The sequence below is a fragment of the Pyxicephalus adspersus genome, chromosome 2 (assembly GCF_032062135.1).
Source record: "Pyxicephalus adspersus chromosome 2, UCB_Pads_2.0, whole genome shotgun sequence".
Classification (NCBI taxonomy): domain Eukaryota; kingdom Metazoa; phylum Chordata; class Amphibia; order Anura; family Pyxicephalidae; genus Pyxicephalus; species Pyxicephalus adspersus.
The window spans coordinates 70291954-70311902 of NC_092859.1; the positions used below are offsets into that span (position 1 = coordinate 70291954).

Genomic DNA, 19949 nt, shown 5'->3' on the forward strand with positions numbered 1-19949 from the left:
CAGTTTTTTAGCTGCATTTCCACATACTGGAACAACAGAGAGAGTAAAAATAATATAAAAAAGAAATTGTATACTACACATGGCACCTGCCATGACAACTGCAGCCTTGTTTAAGTTATTGTTTAGTGCTAGTGTTGGGTGAAGGTTAAATGTGAAGGTCTAATTGTAAGGTTTTTAACATGTTTTTCCTAATCCTTCCTTGCTCTGTTCCAAAGGACTATCAAACAACACCAACAAATTTAAAGTCCCAAGCCATATAATGGCTATAATTCTTAGGGCAATAAAATGTCTTTATTGTCCCTAAAGTGATTTCACTTCAACATTGATTCGCTCTTTATTTACAGAACTACCAGTTATCCAAAATGTATATGGCTACATTCCAAGTGTTTGTGTGGTCCTGCTATGTCAGTAACATATATACCTCTTTAGAGGACCTTCATTTCATTTACATAAAAAGGTCTGAGTGAAGTCTCCTCCACTGGTATTGACCCTAAGCACATTTTCTATAGGTTAGGAATGCTTTAATCTGTGATCTAGATTTGTATGTAGTTGACACTTACATCCATTAAGAGAGGCATCATAGCCAGCAGTGTGCAGAGCCTCTTTACTACCGGTTGAACTGCGGGGTGGTGTCCAAGGATCAACATATGACCGAGCCTTCATTTCCTCCTTGAGGATCATTCTTCCAATGCTGCCCTGGAGCTAAAGTATAACATTCAATTACTTTTAATCACATCCAATAAAAAAGGCTTAAACATGTAGAATCTTTAATAGCAATGTTTTTAAATACAGATATGAGAAATGTCAGGTAAATTTAAAGAATCTTTTCAAAGTATGAAAATGTTTGTTCTTCAACTCCGGGTACCTGTACATCCCTCTTAGACCCGAACAATTTTAATTAGACCAGAACCCCAAAAAATCGTTACAGTATCTGCAAGTAACTTTTGCAACAGTTAATGTTAAAGTGTATGCATCTACAATCAGTAAGATAGCACCTTCAAAGAAGGTGTCCCAGAAAAAACCTTGGCTGTCCAATCGAAGCATTAGAACAAGACTACAGTTTGTGATTGAACATGCAGGCAAAGTCCAGACCTTCTGGAACATTGTGCTGTGGACTGATGCCCAACAGATTATTTTGGCCACCAAATCATTGTCATGGCCTTAGCAGCGTGCAGTCATTGAGTGTATTATGAATTATGCAGAGTATCAAAGGGTTACATAGTAGGTCAGCAAATGATGCGGTATGAGTGGGCAGTGCTAAACGCGCTGCCACTCATCCCGGCGTCACCAGTCCAGCCCCCACAGGCATCCCCACGCTGCCTACGTGCACATGGATTATGGGAGGTTCCTAGGTTACCGTCCAGCATTATACTAGAAATAAAGTATACTCCATCTACAGGTAGGACAGCAATTTTTACTCACTTTTCAACCTCACTTATACATATATTGTATGATCACATATAAATATATAAACCTAACATTTTAAATTGTAGAAACCATACTTACACTACCCTATTTTCCCAGAACTCAAACAGCTCGTTTCAATCCTGAGGTTTGCTTTATTTCCCTTCAAGATTAGGCCACATTTGAACTACGTAAGTGTGATATTTATTCCTACTTCATGTATATTTTTGAAATTCCATTATTTGAATTTATTGTGTGTATATGATGTATCTATACAGTATATTTTCTTAAAAAATAGATCTACTTATATCTACCCCACTAACTTAACATATTATTCGTTTCATTTTTTAAAAACTCTATTATTTGAATAGAATTGAATGAAACATATGATTTCTGTACTGTTTAACAATGCATTATATTGAACCTTTACATTTATGTTTGTACCGTATTTTTCCCCCTATAAGACGCTCCGGAATATAAGACGCACCCAATTTTAAAGGAGGAAAATCTAGAAAAAAAAGATTCTGAAAGATTATTCCTCTTCTCATCATTCATGTGCCATTCATACCGGTATTCCCCTTCTGATCACTCATGTGCCATTCAAATTCCCTTTCTGATCACTCTACGCCTTTCAAATTCCCTTTCTGATCACTCTGTGTCATTCAAAATTCCTTTCTGATCACTCTGTCATTCAAATTCCCCTTCTGATCACTCTGTGCTTTTTTTCCACTGTACGGCAGTTAGGACAGGGAACAGCAGGTGGCGCTGTGCCGGCTTCTTTCGCTCTGCTTTACAGACAGGAGAAGACACGTGCTGCTGCCAGAGAGAAGAGGAGACAGACGCTGCTGCAGCCAGAGACACACGCAGGATCGGGTATCGGGTGAGTATATTATTTTAATTATTTTAGCACACCTTTGTAGTATAGGACGCACTAACTTTTCCCCCCCAGTTTTGGGGAAGAAAAAGTGCGTCTTATACTGCAAAAAATACGGTAAATTCAGATCACTTGAACCCTTTATGTATACATAGAAAATTCTCTGTTGACCTACCACTGCACCTGAGGAAGCCCACAATGAAGAAAGGCGTAGGGTACCACGGTTGATACGAATGGGTTCATACCTATTTAACCATATTATGGTAATGTATAGTTATTTAATGCCAGCTGAAGCCTGTATAGTGCCTCAGTAGGCCTTAACAAAATCCTGTATGTATCACAAGAAACTATTGTGACATACAGGAAAAAGGATATAGTTTTCTTTTGTAATTTTGTGTAAAACTTGTAATACCAATAATAATTTCAATATGTGTGCCGAAAACTCTGTTTTTCTCTCTTTCATTTTAATACCTATATAAACCAGGGTTAGGCACAACCAAAATATCAAGCTAAAAATTCAAGAGATCCACCATACACTACACACACACAATTAAAATACTTAGATAAATGGCTATTACAAGCTCAAACTACATGGGTTTATCAACTTAAGGCAAATTACTTTCCCGACTTGAATGACACATTTAGTTTCATTCTTTCCTGTGACACATGTGTTTTTTTTCTCTTCCTCTTTTCATCATCATCATTCTTATTATTTTTAATATATATTGTATGATACTTGATAACACTCTTGGCATTTTTTGATTGTTCGTGCACTACTATTTGGGACCTGCAGGCGAATCATGGCCCTCTTGGTGCCCTTTAAAGCTGCGTACACACTTGCAATTTTTGTCGTTGGAAAGGATCTTTCACGATCCTTTCCAACGACAAGGGACTGCACGATGCATGAACGGTGCTGTACATACAGCACTGTTCTGCTCTATGGAGAGGGGAGGGGGAGAATGACGGAGCGGCACCCTGCTGCGCGCTCTCCCCCTTCCCTTTCATTAAGATCGGTTGTCGTCCATCGTCCGTGGATCCGGCAGGACGGTCGTTCGGACGATGGACGACACCGACTGCACACACGGCAGATTTTCGCCCGATATTTGGCCGATGCCGATTATCGGGCGATAAAAATCTGCCGTGTGTACGTAGCTTAAGTCTTCCCAAGTCCAGTCCCTACTTTCATCCGCTTGGCCTGGATGGATGCCCATGTAGCTAGGTGGGTACTATCCTCATTCCCACCTGTGGTTGTTCCCAATGTGGATGGCCTCCTTTACTATTATTCATAATTTTTCTTTATATATCCTAATCCTTCCTTACGTTCTTCTTTTCTCATCAGCGTTTGGTACTTGGGTCCTCTTTTTCTCTATCTTTCACCTTTTACTACTTTTTCCTTTATGCCCCATTTTTCTTCTCCTCTACTTACCTTTCTTCTTTAGTTCTTTATGTGTTTCCCGTCTGTTACGGGCACTGTCTGATTTGTTTTTCTTCCTTCTTTCTGCGTTTCACTCCCTTGATGTTGTTCTTCCGGGAAGGCCGCCCCCCATTGGCTACTCCTCCTCTGGACATCCAGGAAGCCCAGGTTGGGACGTCCCTGCATTTCACACACTTCCTACAGGGGTGTCTGGAGCGCAGGGTGCGTTGTTCCACCTTGGAACACCGGATATCGGCTTCCCTTGCTGACATCACATACGTCGGACGTGTTACAAAATTGGGATGCTGATTAGTGAGTCTTCTTACACCCTGGCAGTAGGTGGACCCATGGATTCCGAAGACATAACGGGAGATCTTATCCATCAGACATATTTTCTTAATTCTGTGCCATCTTTTGGGCAATGTAAGGACATTTATTTTATGATTGCTTCTTTTTACATGGTGAACACTGCCCCACCTTTGAAAAGGGATTGTCTCTGTGACAAAGCCTCACTGCTATAAAAGCCTTCTATTTGGCCCATTTGTGTAACAATAATATTGTTACTTTTAAATAATTGAATGGGAGTTCTTTGTTCCTGTTATGGTATAACATTTATATGTTTCTTATTTGATATTGAAATAGCGCAAGCATTCCCTTTTGGATTCTCATACATATACATTTATCGGTCTGGTCCAGTTTTGTATGTATACAGATACAAAAACAACAAAATATGAAAAAAGTGCATATAAATCCTTTACAGCTCGCTGCCCTGTTGCCCTTATGGGATTGGCATGAAATTGGATTTTTTGAACACACCTCAACAACTTTTTCCAATTGTCCGTCGGTTTGGATCTCTTGGGTTGTCCTATCTGGATAGTGTGCTCATTTTTTTGCTGTGGCCCTCCTCTGCGCCTCTTGTGCGGATTCCTACGCCAGGTTTAAGTTGCACCACTTTTGATGTTTATTGGTATGTACAATGAATATGTATTAATTCACTTTGTGATTTTTTTTTTTACCTTAAAACTAATGGTTCATCTCTGTGTATCTTTATCTATAGTGCTGTTACATCTATTGCTTGTATAAACTGAATCCCTGATGAAGCGAATTTTATCTGCAAAACGCGTCTGATTATTAGCACTCTGATTCTAATCAAACCTATCAACCATACTAAAAATCCTGGTGTATGGTTGAACCAAGGATGTTTTTAATGTATGTGCATTGTTTCTACATTTTAAATATTTTGTAAATAATTTTTTTATTATTAAATTATGTGTTTGTATATATTGCCCTAAATGTCCCATCTACAAAAATGAATTCTATGTAAATATATAGTAACGCCTAAAATAGGACACCAAAGAGTCATATTCAATTCCATAATGCAAATCTGCCTATATTAGTTTGTCATGTCAGCACTTCCATAACAAACAGCTGTCATGATTTTTTTTTTTTGCAGCACTGGGACTGATAATGTCATTACAGTAGACAGAACTTTCTGGGTAATTTTGAAAGATTTCAGCCAAGTAACAGTGTATATGGAAAATGAGGGTGGTAAAGATCTACATTAGCACATCTGGAAATCCTTACAATATAGTTGACCTAAAGGGAAACAGGGAAGTGTTTTCTCAACAAAACTTTGTGTCTCATAATGACCTGTTCTGATTTAAACACATCTTATTACTTAGACAGTGCATTACAAAAGGGATTTGGAGTTGATCTTTGTTTAGTGAAGTCAAAGTGGATAAGATACAGCAAAAAATCAATGGGAACCAGAAGCAAATATAGATTTCTTATACCCTGACAACAGTGCAAATACGGGAATTTCTTCTATTAACTCAGAAGGTACCTTGTGCATGCTGCGATCAAAACCATCTTCCTCTCCTCCTGAAGAGAATCTCCGTGCTCGAGGCACTGCAGAACCAAAGACTTGGTGTCAGTGAAGCCTTTATTGTCATCTTGTTTTTGTATGATACAGAACAATAGTTGTTACTGGGAGAGCAGTGACTTGCAGGCATTGTACAGAAGACAACAGCTCCAGGCAGTCCCAGTCACAACAAAGGATAATAATAGTCTATTTCAGTTGTTGCAGTGGGGTTTTGATTTTTTAATTTTACATGGTGTTATAATACAGAAGGGAAAACCGTTAGTTCCCAAACCCACATAAATGCCTGCAATTATGCACGGTTTAGTACATTTTTAGAATCATAATTGAAAGAAGATCTTTTCAAAGCATTATTTTCATACTAACTAGGCAAATTAAAAAACCCCAATGCAATCACAGAAAGAAAATGCTACTTTTACTGTTTCTAGATATATAATATACCTCTAACGGCCAAAAACTTATTGCAGAATAAAAATAGGACCTGTGTGCAACCCCACTCTTTTGGGGACCAGAATACCATTTGATAGATTGTTGGACTATAAATGGCAGGTATATTTTTCTCTCAACTAAGTTAAGTTATAATCCCGGTCTATTTGTATTTTTACCATTAGAAGAGTAGAAAGGTTTTGGAACTTCTGTCAGGTTTGTATTGCTGTCTGTAACCTTGTTAGTGTTATCTGTTTTCCTTATTTGCTCTATTAACCACCACTTAGCTACCAGGGGAGAAAGTGATGGGAAACTAAAATTTCACCAAAACAAAGGGAAATCTTCCATTGGTAACTATCGTTACATAGGTGGTGTTTTTTCTGATTGAATTGAAATTTTAACTACCAAAATTGTACTACAACTGTCACTATCAAATATTAGACAATGATTTATAACTGTGAATTCTTAATTAATGTAGTACCAAATGCTGACTTTTATCTGCCTTTTAGATCCAAATATTTTTAGACTGGATGCATTCATTGTATTTTCAGTGCTCCTCAGTTTATATTAGCCTATTCTCCCTTCATCCACACTTTGAATGTTCAGGAGGACAGGTCTAATTTACACATCTGCACTGACTTTACACTGACCTGGTGCAGTTTTCGCTACAATCCTACATCACTGAGATGTTGCAGTCAAGCATTGCTTACTTTTTGGTGAGTACATCCAATACTCGGGCTCAGACTGGTAATAAGGATCGGGACTGTATGGAGGGAGGTACTTGGAGGACTGTACAAGGTCTTCACTTGTTTTACTTTTTGTTGCTTCATTAGGATCATCTGGAAAAAGATACAGACAAAATAAAGTGTCTGAAAAGCCTTTAGGACACTGGTTTTATACAACTTGGCAAAGTAATATCGAGATTGAGAGGGTTATCCATTCTTTTTTGACCTGTTTATTTCTTAACCAATAATCTTGTCTGAAAATACAATATTACATTCTACATACGGCTTCCTAAATGAATGATCCTCTATAACTTGTCAAATCTAATGATGCTTTGCCTTCTTACATATTATTTCTAACCTAAATCAAGAGTTATAATAAAGAAAAATACCCCTTTAGGCATAATATTATGTACAGTACAGTTACATTTAGAATATTACCTCTGCAGCAAATTCCCTTCTAATTACAGAATAGAACAATGTAATGCTCTTGGTAAAAAGGCACAGAAGACAGAATATAATTGCAAAAATAAACCACTGACATATCTCTTGTGTTATATGCTCACTGGGATTTAATTATAAAAACGTTATAAGTTTATTAAGATTTACCAATGATACATTGAAATTACTGTTTTAGTATATATTAATGTTAAAACACTTCTACTGCATGTAGGGTCTTATGTAATGGGCACCTGGAGGACTGGGTCAATGTTTGTTTTTTATACTGTACTTTGTGGACACTTTACCGAAAAAATCTACCTGCCATAATTCCACATTCGTGCTTCTGTTAACCTGGAAATTCACAGATCTGAAATGTCAGAGGCAAATCAGAAGATCACGTGCTGGGTTAGCCACTCTAATGTATCTAGTAGCAGTATGACTTTGCAACAGCAATAGCATTGTTTTAATAGGAAATATATATTTAAGGAAGGTGCTTTACATATGTGCTTAAATATGTGCTTGTATTGGGACCCCAAGCAAGTATAGTGGTATTAAAATGGATGGGAAAAAAAAAAGACTTAGGAGAAGAACTCACCTACATGATCTGTTAAAGTTATATGACCAGAAAGCTATTTTGGTGGACTTCATTTGAAACTAAGGTGATATAGCAAATTGACTGATTGGCATTAAACAGATCCTGTATGTGAGTGATATTTAGTTTTTTTCAATAATTAATAAAAAGTTTCTGACTATGACTATTATTATACATTATGAATTATTTCCTTTTTTGCTACATGCGCTTATATTTTAATGTTTAATTTGTTTATTTGATCTGATGAAGCAAATGCTGATCTGCCAAACTCATTATCTTGGAGATTGACAACTAATAATAGTTTACTATTAAACTAATTATTCTGCCAGAATAATCAATAAAATTTGATGAAACTTCACAGCCTAGATTTTCTACTTTCTTGGTTATATTTGGAATCTTCAGGAAAAATAATATACCAAAATTTTGTGAACGTCTATATCTTGTTGGTCAGGTATGCAATTTGTAACTTCCTTTTAGATTATAGCATTTGGAAAAACAAATCTGCTCAACCTTGAAGAGGTTCTGGTAATATATTCACAAATATGTTTTAGGAGTTTGTTTTATTAAAGATGTTATGACTTTAAACAAGTGATATGGTGGCTTTACTAAAAAGCTTCATCGTGCAGTAAAAATTCCATGGCATACCACAGGCTCTATATAGCATTTGCACAATGTCTAGTGGTAAGCAAAAAGTTACGTCCACTCTCCCTTTTACATGGGACCCTATGTATTGAAAGGGTATTGAGGGTATGAAAACTAGCATTCACAGAATGGGAAACCATATATGGTACCCATCATGAAACTCTCCGAAAAGGTTTACTTTAAAATAGATCTAGCAATATGATCACAGTTTAAATGTTAATAATATTCCATTTTAACTTTATCCACTGTTGCTTTCATGCTACTATCCTACACCAAATATATTTCCTGGGATAGATATGGAGTTTTCATATTTGATTACTTAGAAGCTTTAAAAAATTAATTAAGAGGAAACACTTGTTGGCAATAAATTCCTAAGTAAAAAGTGCTTTGACAGACTTATAAGTGTAAAAAGATCCAACTTGAGCACTCTGCTAAGAAGATTGAATCAGATGCTAGACACAAAACCACCTAATTAATTGGTTGGACAGAACCACATTTTTTTTGGAAAATTTAGAACATTTAAAATTTAAAAAATGTAGAACATATTTTATAGATGGTATATAAACTAATTGCATTATATATGAAAAGCTTTAGAGTTTTATCCACTTAAATTAAATGTTTGTGGATAAAAAAAGCCCAGCATGTAAAGAAAGCATTTAATACTTACCTGTCCTGCATCACCAATGTTTGTCAAGTTATGTTGAAAAGTGTCTGCCAAATCTTGGAGAGTTGGATGCTTGGTCTCTATCTGCATGTTATGGATTTTTTTCTCCAGCCTTTCTACGTCACTCTAGGACATTGTAGGGACCAATGGACAAAACTACAGTGTACAGCAGGGTATCAGGTATCTGACATAAAAGTGTGTATTGCAAAAGTTTTTTTTTAGCAACATTAGTTTTGCAATAAAACAAAGTTTGGTGGCACAGAACAGGTAAATATTAACTATTTTTAGGCTGGGCTTCTTAAAAATGTTTTACCTAGTGATGGGTTCACAATTTCAGTGTGACAAGTACTTATCTAAGCCAAGCATGCGTAGTGCAAGTGAAAAAATACAACCTTTTCCTCACATTTGATATATATCTGAAATGCACAGAGGTTCATTTTCCCTTACATCAAATCTTAGTACATGAAAGTTATAGTTCTTACAAATGTGTCTCTTAGTGTACTTCTGTGTGGCAAACTTTTGGCAATGTTTGGGAGAGGTGCACACTGAGAATGAGCTTTTAAAGCTCAGTTGGACACTCGGATTAAATCAGCTAACTACATATCTTAGGCATCAAAACAAATGGTGTGCAGTTTTGCAGTTGGTTTTCTGTAACACACAGTTTGAATAAAAAAGCTTGTCCCCTGCCACAATGCCGCAGATAAGGACCCTGAGGATGGAGCCAGTGCTCACCAATCAGCAAGCATCAGCACTTTGCTGAATGTGGAACTTCAGATCTTACTTAGTGGATGCAGTTTGGACATCCACAGTGAAACCACTGTATCTCTGCAGTGATCCAACTCTACAGCCGCTAGAAGGAGAATATAAGAACTGTATGACTTTGAAAATTGTGTTTTTTTTGCACCTAGAATACATTTAACTGATTTAACTGATCAGCTGGATTTTAAAGAACAGTGGCTTAGCCCAGGAAACCTTTTGTGACCTAACTTGATATATTTTCAGCATTACTATATGCACACATACAAAAAGTGTCAATGAATGCATAAAACAATAGATACACATCCTGATTTAATAAAGTGAAAAGAACCAATTACAGCACTTAGTACATCTTTGCACTTTCCACTGCCTTACTGAATAAGCTTGATGGGTATGTACATAGACACATGTGACATCTGTTAACTAGGAACATGTCAATGAAGATATGAATTGCACAGAGCAAGAAAATGCTGAGTAAGTGGTTTCAGTTTGCAAGGGTCAGCACATCTGTAAATAAGCAGCTGGGCACGAGCCATAGTTTGCAGAAAGAAAAGGAATAAAGCTTACTTACACCATGACACAGAGTTGGCCGGCATTAGACAAAGGAGAGAAGGGAGAGAAGACATATAGTAAAGCAATTTTAAGTTATCAGTCATCTCTGTTGTATTTATTCATCTCTGTAATACCACTGCTGTTATATACTATATATCACTATAAACAAACTATAAAAATACACTACTTACTATTTATATCATTTCTACATGCTGGAAGTACCAAACCACAGAACACTGCAAGGCAATGGACATTTCACAGACTTAGACAGACATTTTTCCTTTATTACAGGTTATGACACAATGAAAATGAGCATTAAACCAGGCCACATGCTCATTCATCAAAGATGCATGCTGTCCACTAGTCCCTATGTTATCCTTTATAAGAGGAAAAGCTAAAAGCAAGGCTAGAATGTATTATTGCTTAAAAAAAACTGCAAGCTAACTGCTCATGTGGTTATCACTGATAACATGGTAGCAGAACTGAAAATGTTAGGACCTGTTTGTGGCCTGCTCTGTTGTATACACTCAATATTGGGGAAATATGCAACATTGCTCTATGTAGAAAATATTGGAAGCCTTTTTTTCATCAATACAAAATATTGGATATTTAAAGCTTTGCTAATTGTGAAGCATGCACTCAAGTACTATGTACTATTTGCACAGGGCACTGAAGACCCCCCTCCGTTTCTTAAAAATGTTAGGTATATACTACACATGTGGTATCTGTATGGTCTAGGCATGCAGCCCTGCCTTCCAGATGGTACTGTGCCATGCTTGCTCAGGCAACAGGGGGTAAAGCATGCACTGAAAGCATGAGGATTACTTTAGTTTATTAGAGGCCATAATGGATTTACCTTTATTCACAAAAGAAAATGGCATCTATAACAACGTTTATTTTCTTATTAACCTAAATGACCTATTTTAACAGGATGTCTAGTAAAAACTGAATCTCCTATCTGCTCAGAATTTCATAGTAACACAGAGAGCCTACCAACACACAGGACAAAAAAATTAAATTGCAGATTTCAAACATAGCAAGTGCTGGTGAAATGTATGTTTTTGTTCAAATTAAAACTAAAACTGAAACCTTCAAAACCAATTAGTAACACAAAATTAAATATAGGTGCCTTTTTGCTACAGCAAGGGTAGAACAGACCCTGCTAGCAGCATGCTGGAGAGACAGACCACTGTTTAAATGCTTAACCACAGTTAAGTCCTCTCCCCGGACACACTGCCCAACCAACAGTGATTCCCAAGGAGCGTGAGTGCTGTTCACTGTAACAGTGTGTGAAAAAGATGGGTGGTGGAGGGGAGATGCAGCACTCTTAAGTCTGATTGCTGATTTATACCTAGTGCTACAGCAAATAGAAAGTTAACAAATATAAATATATGCCAAAAAAATTATTACTCTGTGGATCTGGGAAGCATCTCGGTAAAGGCAGGAGCGGAGCACACAAGAAAAAAAGACAGCATAGGCGCAGGGGCCTCATGACTGGGTGCTATTGGGAACCACTCATGTAAGGGTTAAGGCAGGAAGAAAAAGGGTCTGGGTTATGGTGGGGTGATCATTAGGGATGAAGAGATGGCGGAGGAAGTTTGGTTGGGTTGGGGCGATTAGGGTCCAGGGAAGGCAATGGGCTGGTTGATGATGGAATGTTGGTAAAAAGAATCATCAGCGCAATGGTGTCCATGGTGAAGGCGGGTTTTGTGGCAACTGTTGGACAATGAGGAGCTTGGTATAAGGTTGATATCAGAACCTGAGGCAAGGGGGTGCACCTGGGGGCCAAAAATATAAATCTGTTGGTCTTCGGTGGTGTGTTGGTTTTTGCTGGGGGTGCCTTCCTGGATCTGCAACCTGTAAACCAAGGTTATTTATATATATTTATGTTTGTAATGTTTTATATTAAATGTTGTAAATAAACAATTTGTTTCAAACACAGATGTATGTATTATTTGAAGGGGATGGGGGGGGGGGGGGGCCNNGGTGGTAGCTGGCTGGGGAGGATATGGGAGGGACTGGTGACTCAGAAGCTGCCCAGGTTAGTGAATCAGGAATAAGGTATTCATTCTATATATTTTTATTACAGAGGTCCCTCTATTGGTAAAGTCCACTGTTGCCTTCTAGGAGATTGTATGAGGTAGGAACCCTCTGTGTTACTTTTTCATTTCCTTTATAGATGAATTCTAGCCCAATAAAGCTAAAGCATGCAGCCAATATACAGGAAAACATGCATTTCTACATTACAAATGAATCAAGCATACAACACCAGTCACTAAAGACTAGTTCACACAATGTTTCAAGGTGCCACATGCTACAGGATTGAACAGTACCATGCCGTTTATAGATGGGTGGCTTCCGGTAAATGTTACTCTCTGCAGCGGCTGTGAGGATAAAGGAAGAGGAAAGGGAGAACGAGAGAGGAAAAAGACAGGAGGAAAAGTGAAGGAGGGAGTGTTCAGAGAGGAGAGGAAGTACAGGAGACAACGATCACACAAGACAGAGTCATGATGTGAGAAGAGTGACAAGCAGAGGTGAGTGACAGGAAAACAAAAATTAAAGGTGAGATGAAGCTATCAATGAACCAAATGTGTCAAAAAGTGTTATATAAACTAATCGCACAGCTTGGGGACCAGATATGGGTGATGGGTACCATGAAACCTGTACTGTGATATTGTGGTAACATTATGTAGGTTGTGGGATTATACAGGTGAATGCATATCAAATCTGCATTGGTTATATTTTTACAACAGCAAGTGTATACTTATTAGTGGAACAAAAATGTGTAATGCTAAATGTAATCAGTAATCTGGCTATAAAAAATGCATATACAACCTAAATGTGGTCCTCACAAGTCACAAATGCTGTAAGCATGCTGGCTTCATATAGGTTTCATCTTTGCAGTATTTGGCAGTGTTAAAAAGACACAAAATGCAACAATAGGCAGTAATTTACAGCATAACAACCATCAATCATTTTTATTATTTTGAAATCTGATCTTTCACATATACCTGTACTCAGGGTACAAGAGTATAGTGTAGAGTAATATATATAATGGATTTTTTACCTGCCATGTAGTTAAAAAATAACCACTGCTAGTAACCACTCCAGGGTGAACTCAATGGATCCTAAAAAAGTCGGGATCAAGTGCAACCGCCAAAGCTGTCTACATTATTATTATCCTTTATTTATTAAATGCCAGAGCAGATGATAAACCTGCATATTTAACAAGCACAAACTGTGACACAAGATAAGTTAGTCTTGCCTGATCTAGTTTACAGTCTAAAGGTCACTTTACAAATTACAACAATTATGAGGGAATCCTTAAAATAACTTTGAGGACTTGTGGAACCCCTGCTATAAATACTATATCCACAGCTCAGAGTACATTCACCCAGTGGCCAGTGGGAAGATTATCACCCTTACAGATAGCCAAAAAGATCATTGGCGTTGGTAATAATTGACCTTGGAGTTTTGAATTGCTCACTGCTCAAGGAACCCCTAGGAAACTCTGGTTGAAAAACACTGAGTTACTATCTGGCCATATAATCTTTGTACACTCAACTTTAACCAAAAATGTAATATAAAGAACCTTCCTAAACTATTCAATCTGTACCCAACCATGCAGTTCCTAAATGCAAAACTACGAATTGTGCAGAGAGGTGCTTAGTGAGCTCTAGAGTTGAGAAGGAATAATAAACAAAGGCAATGGGACACGGAACTGTGGATGATTAATGATTATTAAAGGAGAGAAGGCAATGGGTAGGTAACTTTGAAGAGATGGGCTTTGGGGACTTTTTTAGGTGTGGTAAGGGTAGGGTAAATGTTGGAGCTATCCTAATAAGAGAGAATTTCAAAGGGTGCGAGCAGCTCTAGAGAAGTCTTAAGTGAGAAAGTAATTTTCTCAAAGAGATTCTAATGACTATCAGAAGATCTGTCCCATATAACATCACATAAAGATATAGCAAGCATTTTTACAAGTGATGTACAGGTGTGCTTTAATAGTGAGCAAACAGAAAAAAAAGCAAGTATCACTAATAAAGTGCAATAAACTGTCCTAATATTGATCCTTTGTTTTACTGCTATTTTAAAGTTATTGTTGCACTCTGCCCTGCCGTACTCAATACACACCTATGGTGTGCCATACCATTTGAACGGAATACCAATACCATACCAATGTTTATGATGAAGGCCAGGAGACAGGATTCCTCTATATAAATACATGGAGATGACATCCTCCTAAATAGTTAAAATAAAAGCTGTGTTTTGTTGTTCCTTTTGAAAGGGCCTTCTTGCTTTCCTACCTGGAATATGGAAGTGCCGAGGAGCTTGGTAAAGTGTTGGTGTGGAGCAACGAACATCTACCTGGCTATAATAAGGAGAGTTACGACCACTCTCTGTGCCTGGAAGAAGGTTTATGGACATGAATTGAAATAGAATTGAAATGGAGAAATAGAAAAGTGCAAAGGAATAAAAGAAAATAGATAAAATCAAGCAAAGAGGAAAGAATTTACAGCAAGAAGAGAAAAAAAAGAAGAAAAGCAGAGACAGTGAGGAGCTGAGATTTAGAGGGACATTACAATCAAGATGGAAAGACTCTGTTGGTGCTATCTTGAAGTTTTGAAGGCGGAGGTCGGCATTTACCATATTCAATGGCAAAAAAATATTTAATAGTAAAAAAAACGTAAATAAACAATTCTTTTCACTATTGAATCTAAAATTAGAATTAAAGGGATTCTGGCATAGTCAAATCTTTTATTGGTAAGAAAGAATTTTGACCTCCACAATACCCTTAACTGTAAACAATTTTCTTGGTCAGCATAACAAAGATTGTTTTTTTTTGTAATTTGTATAAACTTAGCAGAAAAAAATGAATTTAAAGAATTAATTAGGTGTTAATGAAGAAATCTTGAATTAATATTCTCAAAAACAAAGAAATTTTATATAACCCAGTTGAGTATTTGTTTAGGACAGTTTGCTGGATTATTCCTTTATGACCTGTTTCATATAATGATTTACATATATTTTTGTAAATCTTATTGAAGGAACTTTTATACTATACTGCTTCCTTATAAAAAACTGCAAACTACAATGAAACCAACGCTTACTTGATCTCTAAAGGAACTCTTTATAAAGGAGTATATTCAACATTTACCAAATATTCTGTTGTGAAAAATCAATCACGGACATTGAAAATACGTGATCCTGGAAGCTTCTTCACCGGAGAATATTTGGGGAATGACAGAGTCACAGCTTTATACAGTAAAAAGACCTCTAGGTATCTGTTTTCTGGTGCATAATTTAGGCTATTTATGTCCAGATATAAATGACCATATAATATGATTGGTAAATCATATTCGACAATGTGAGTCAGATTGTTTTATTGTTCTCTGTGTATATGTGAAAAAAAAAATAAAAATAACTAATACTTCAGGTTGACAATATTCAGTCAATAATGACAGTGAAGGATTGTTGCCTGACATGCACACACCTAGGTTAGCAGATTAGGTATCATGCATCTTGCCTTGTATATGCCCAACTGACAATAAAAAAAGGCCAGTTGTAAATTATCAGAATACATATAAACCTCTTAAAAGAAAACCAGTACCACTTTTGGCACTTAGTAAATGAATCATTTTCAATTGGATATCTTCAGTTCTAACTCCACAGTGGGAAAGGAAAATGCCAACCCATTGAATGGTGGTAGAACTAACATTTTTTTTGAATTTTTCTATTTACCCTTACGTTTGATGGTCTAAGGAAAGCTTTAAAAAATAACAGGGTCAGTTCTCCTTCCCTGAAGTGTCTAGGAGAAGACAATTACATACCCGACATATAGTAATGCTGTGGAGATCGGGGCATGGTGAGGGAAACATCTCGATGGCTATAAAGAGGAGAATCAATATATCCTGGGCTGGATGATCTCCTCTGTCGCAGATCCATTCCTTCATAGATATCCTTTGGAGAGTAGGGAATAAGAAATAATTAAATCCAGGCTGGTATTAGGAGTAATCATTTCTAAAAGTAACAGTTATAAATTAAAGGAAGAAAAAATTCAACTTCAAATTCAAATTCAACAAATCAGTTTTAAGATTTAGTAATATTTGCCTTTGTGACCCATGTCTTTTGATTTGCCATGTAGGGCTTCTTTCAGAGTTGCAGGGCTTTCAAAGTGTTGTTTCAGCAAGGAGCACTAGGAAGGCACTCTTTACTGCAACCTATGTAATACTTATCCAAATTGTTGCAAGCAAACAATGCACTGCTGTATTCCCAGGATAAATAGGGGGGTGGGGGTATTTAACATGTAACTTTAGTCAGAACGTTCTTTACTGAAAGAGTGTGTTCTAACTGCGGTATGTGTCCTTCTTTTGATATTTTCTGTCTTCCTGTGTTTTCAAAACGTTGTCCCAGGACAGGAATTTAAAAATGTTTTCCTCTGCCCCAACTTTCTTTCTGTAGTAGTATTTTGCAGACAAAACACTGAAACAATGTGAGTACTTTCATTAAAACCTTAGGCCATGAAACATCTAATAAATGAGTCCTATCATGTAATAACGTATTGGTTTTAACATTTTTTTCATGATCAAGAAATGAATACAAGCACAACAGAAACCACTGAATAGCAAGTTGTATAAAGTTCCACGTTGTTGTTGAAGTCCAACTTTGAATATGCTTGACTGTCAAGTGATTTGTGGCTAGCCTTATATGTTGCAAATTGTAGGTCAACAACAACAGACATAAACCATCCAAGCCTTCTTTGGGGAAGAACTATGTGGTGAATGGTAAAGGAACAAGGCATATCAGGAAGTAGGTTGGCTGCAAACAGCATCATTGGGCTAAAATTGATTCTGTACCTCCCCATAGCTGTATCTTTCCAGCATCTCATCCGATGTGTATCTGCTATAAGGCTCGTAAGAAATGAGGTCAGGGCGCTGCACTGCGTAGATTGCTTTAATCTTAGGAAGAGCAGCTAAGTCCTTGTAATTTAGAATCTCATTGTTTACTTTAGCCTGAGAGAGAAAGGAGGAAAAGAAGGGAAAAAAGAAGAGGTGACAAAAGCCCATATTTCCAGAGAGTATCCTTCTCATAGCACCACATGAAGGCTCCAAAAGAAGGAACACTGCTCACTAAATATGGCTAAAAGGGTTATCAATATACAATATACATGAGCCAGGGAAGCATGCAGGAGAAAATGTGATTGCGATTGGATTAGATTGAACATCATAATATCCCCAGTACACATGTGTATTCAGGAACAGAAACTACACATCTGTCTATGCTACTCACACTCACAATAGAATCAAATTGTTTATAGGCCTAACCTTAGGGCTAAGAAACAGGTCCACTTTATTGCAAGCCCCACTTGTAGCTTATACTTAACTTCTCTCTAAACCCTGCTGCTCTGGGTACTGGGAATCATGTGTCTTCTTCCTCCCATGTGAGAGTCTGGTGCTTGGTCGTTTAGTAAACCAACATGGTCTCACATGGGAGAGGAGGGGTCTTCAGTGTCCTGTAAGCTCCAGGCTATAGCTATACAAGGCACATTTTCTGTCTCTTTATTAGTGGCAGCTGAACTGAAAAGTAAGTGAAAGTGAAGAAAAAGTGAGTATAAGCAACAGGTTTGGCATTCTTTAAAGTAAACCTGCTTCCCTGCCATGTATGGACAGGTTTACTTTAGGTAGTTTTTGGATTACTGGCCCTCAAAAAAATTTGCAAAGTAAAGTAAGAGTAAAGTCAGAATGCAAAGTACTTAATGCAAGGCTTGTGACTATTGTACTAAATTATTAGGTATTATACTAAACTATTATTAGAGCAATGAAGGACAGCCATAGCAGCACACCTCATTTATTTGTAATGGTTTCTCTTTATTTGGTGCACATGATTTTGCAAGAAAAGGCAAATTTACACATAGTTTTCCACTATATTGTAGTTTATACAATAGAAGGCCTACAATTTTCAGAAAATAATCAAGGGGAATTTTACAAAAGTTGCTAATGACTAAATACAATTCTGTGCTGTATTTTCTTAGGTAGCTGTCCAGCATCCTAATTGCTTATCCCCATTCTTACACCCTGTCATACATATATTATGAGTGGTAGTTACAATCTTTGGGATCAAACCATAGATTAGCTTGCAAGCAGGTTAAACAAGGATTATTGTGCAAAAAAAAGCCAACAGGCAGGAAAACAAGAAATATGAAGCTTGCCAAAAAAGGTATGAATAATGGTATCTTCTCACAAATACAACCAGGAAATTTGATTTATACAGTTTGAATGCAAGGCACTTACACAAATGACCCGGTTGGGAGAGCCAATGCTGGATCCCGGAGGAGAGATTGAAGTCTCTGAAGCTCTTCTGTACTGTGAACACATAAATAACAAAAACATAATCTATGAATACTCTAGTAAATTTTATGCTACTACTTTCAACTATGAGGAGTAAGGTGCTAACAACAACATAAAGATTGAAGTGTATTTATGTTCAAATTTTATTAAGTTTCTTCCTGTTCTTGTAACTTTTTAGCAGGGGTAAATCTGCAGTGGATAGGGAATCTAGCATTTTTTTTTAAACATAATTTTTTCTTGTCTGTGTTGACGTTACAGAGTTTCTTCACTTACAGTCTAGGTGAGGCTTTTTACCAGACAGGAAGTGAAGGTATCTGTCCAACAGGACTTTAAATATAGTAAATTATTTCCTCCCCCCCCCCCCCTTAGTGATAGATATATTTCTCTAGATAGATCTGTTCCATTTATATAACTGCTACAGATAGGTCTTATTAGGAGGTCTATTTAAAAAGCATTGATCTGGCCTTAGCATGACCTTTCTACAGACTTAAAGAAAAAAATGGCACATACAGTATATAAATTATCGCATTATACTTTACAAAAGGTAAAAGCTCTCTGCAACCAGCATTTAAACAATTAGTCTATAAAATAAAGAATTTAAAAAAATGGGAGGGAGAGGAACACCTGGTCACGTAACCCATCAAAATCAAGTGACCAATCCCTACTCCATTTATTGTTCTCTCAGCTGTGTTTATCAGATACACCATATGACATTGTAGGTTCCCACAATAGATATAATAAGGTGAAGAATGACAAAGAAAACTTACTACTGTGTCCCTATAATTCTTCTTCAACTGCTGTTTGGTTAAAACGGGTGAACACATTTTTATTTTGAAGAGTCACAATAGTGCAACTCTTTCTGTGAACTGAAACTGATTTGTTTAGGTAATGCAGAATGACATTGACTCGATGTCAAGTTCCCTGTGGATTTTCTTAATCTTTCTGACTTTTTTGTAATGGAAGATATAGTAGAAGTCCATGACACTATTCTGCTTTGCTAGCTGCTGTGTATGGTCCTAGCTTGTGCTATTTACTGAAATTCAGGAACTAGGGTTCAGCTGAAACTGCAGTGTTAAAGAAGTTATGGAATTAAAATGCCTCATGAAATGCCAAAATTGCAAGTTAATCTGTTATGTGAATTCTAGCCCAAACCTGGATTTTAACATTAAGGCCTTCCCATCCTCTACCTCCATATGTTTCACTTGCCATTAATATTTTACTATTTGTAAGGGAATAAT

General features: G+C 36.9%; 1 protein-coding gene across 4 annotated transcripts in view; it reads right to left on the minus strand.

The window, feature by feature from the left end:
* The window catches only part of ABLIM3 (actin binding LIM protein family member 3), a 142699-nt gene that overhangs the window by 9570 nt on the left and 113180 nt on the right, over nucleotides 1-19949 (minus strand). For 2 of the 4 annotated variants that reach the window (XM_072400965.1, XM_072400962.1), the window contains exons 9-16: nucleotides 18655-18726; nucleotides 17221-17376; nucleotides 16195-16324; nucleotides 14671-14769; nucleotides 12700-12750; nucleotides 6708-6821; nucleotides 5536-5600; nucleotides 561-702 (exon numbers count right to left, since the gene is read on the minus strand). In XM_072400965.1, the coding sequence (XP_072257066.1) occupies nucleotides 561-702; nucleotides 5536-5600; nucleotides 6708-6821; nucleotides 12700-12750; nucleotides 14671-14769; nucleotides 16195-16324; nucleotides 17221-17376; nucleotides 18655-18726 (829 nt within the window). The remainder of the gene's footprint in view (nucleotides 1-560; nucleotides 703-5535; nucleotides 5601-6707; nucleotides 6822-12699; nucleotides 12751-14670; nucleotides 14770-16194; nucleotides 16325-17220; nucleotides 17377-18654; nucleotides 18727-19949) is intronic. The other 2 variants (XM_072400964.1, XM_072400963.1) reach the window with 2 other exon arrangements.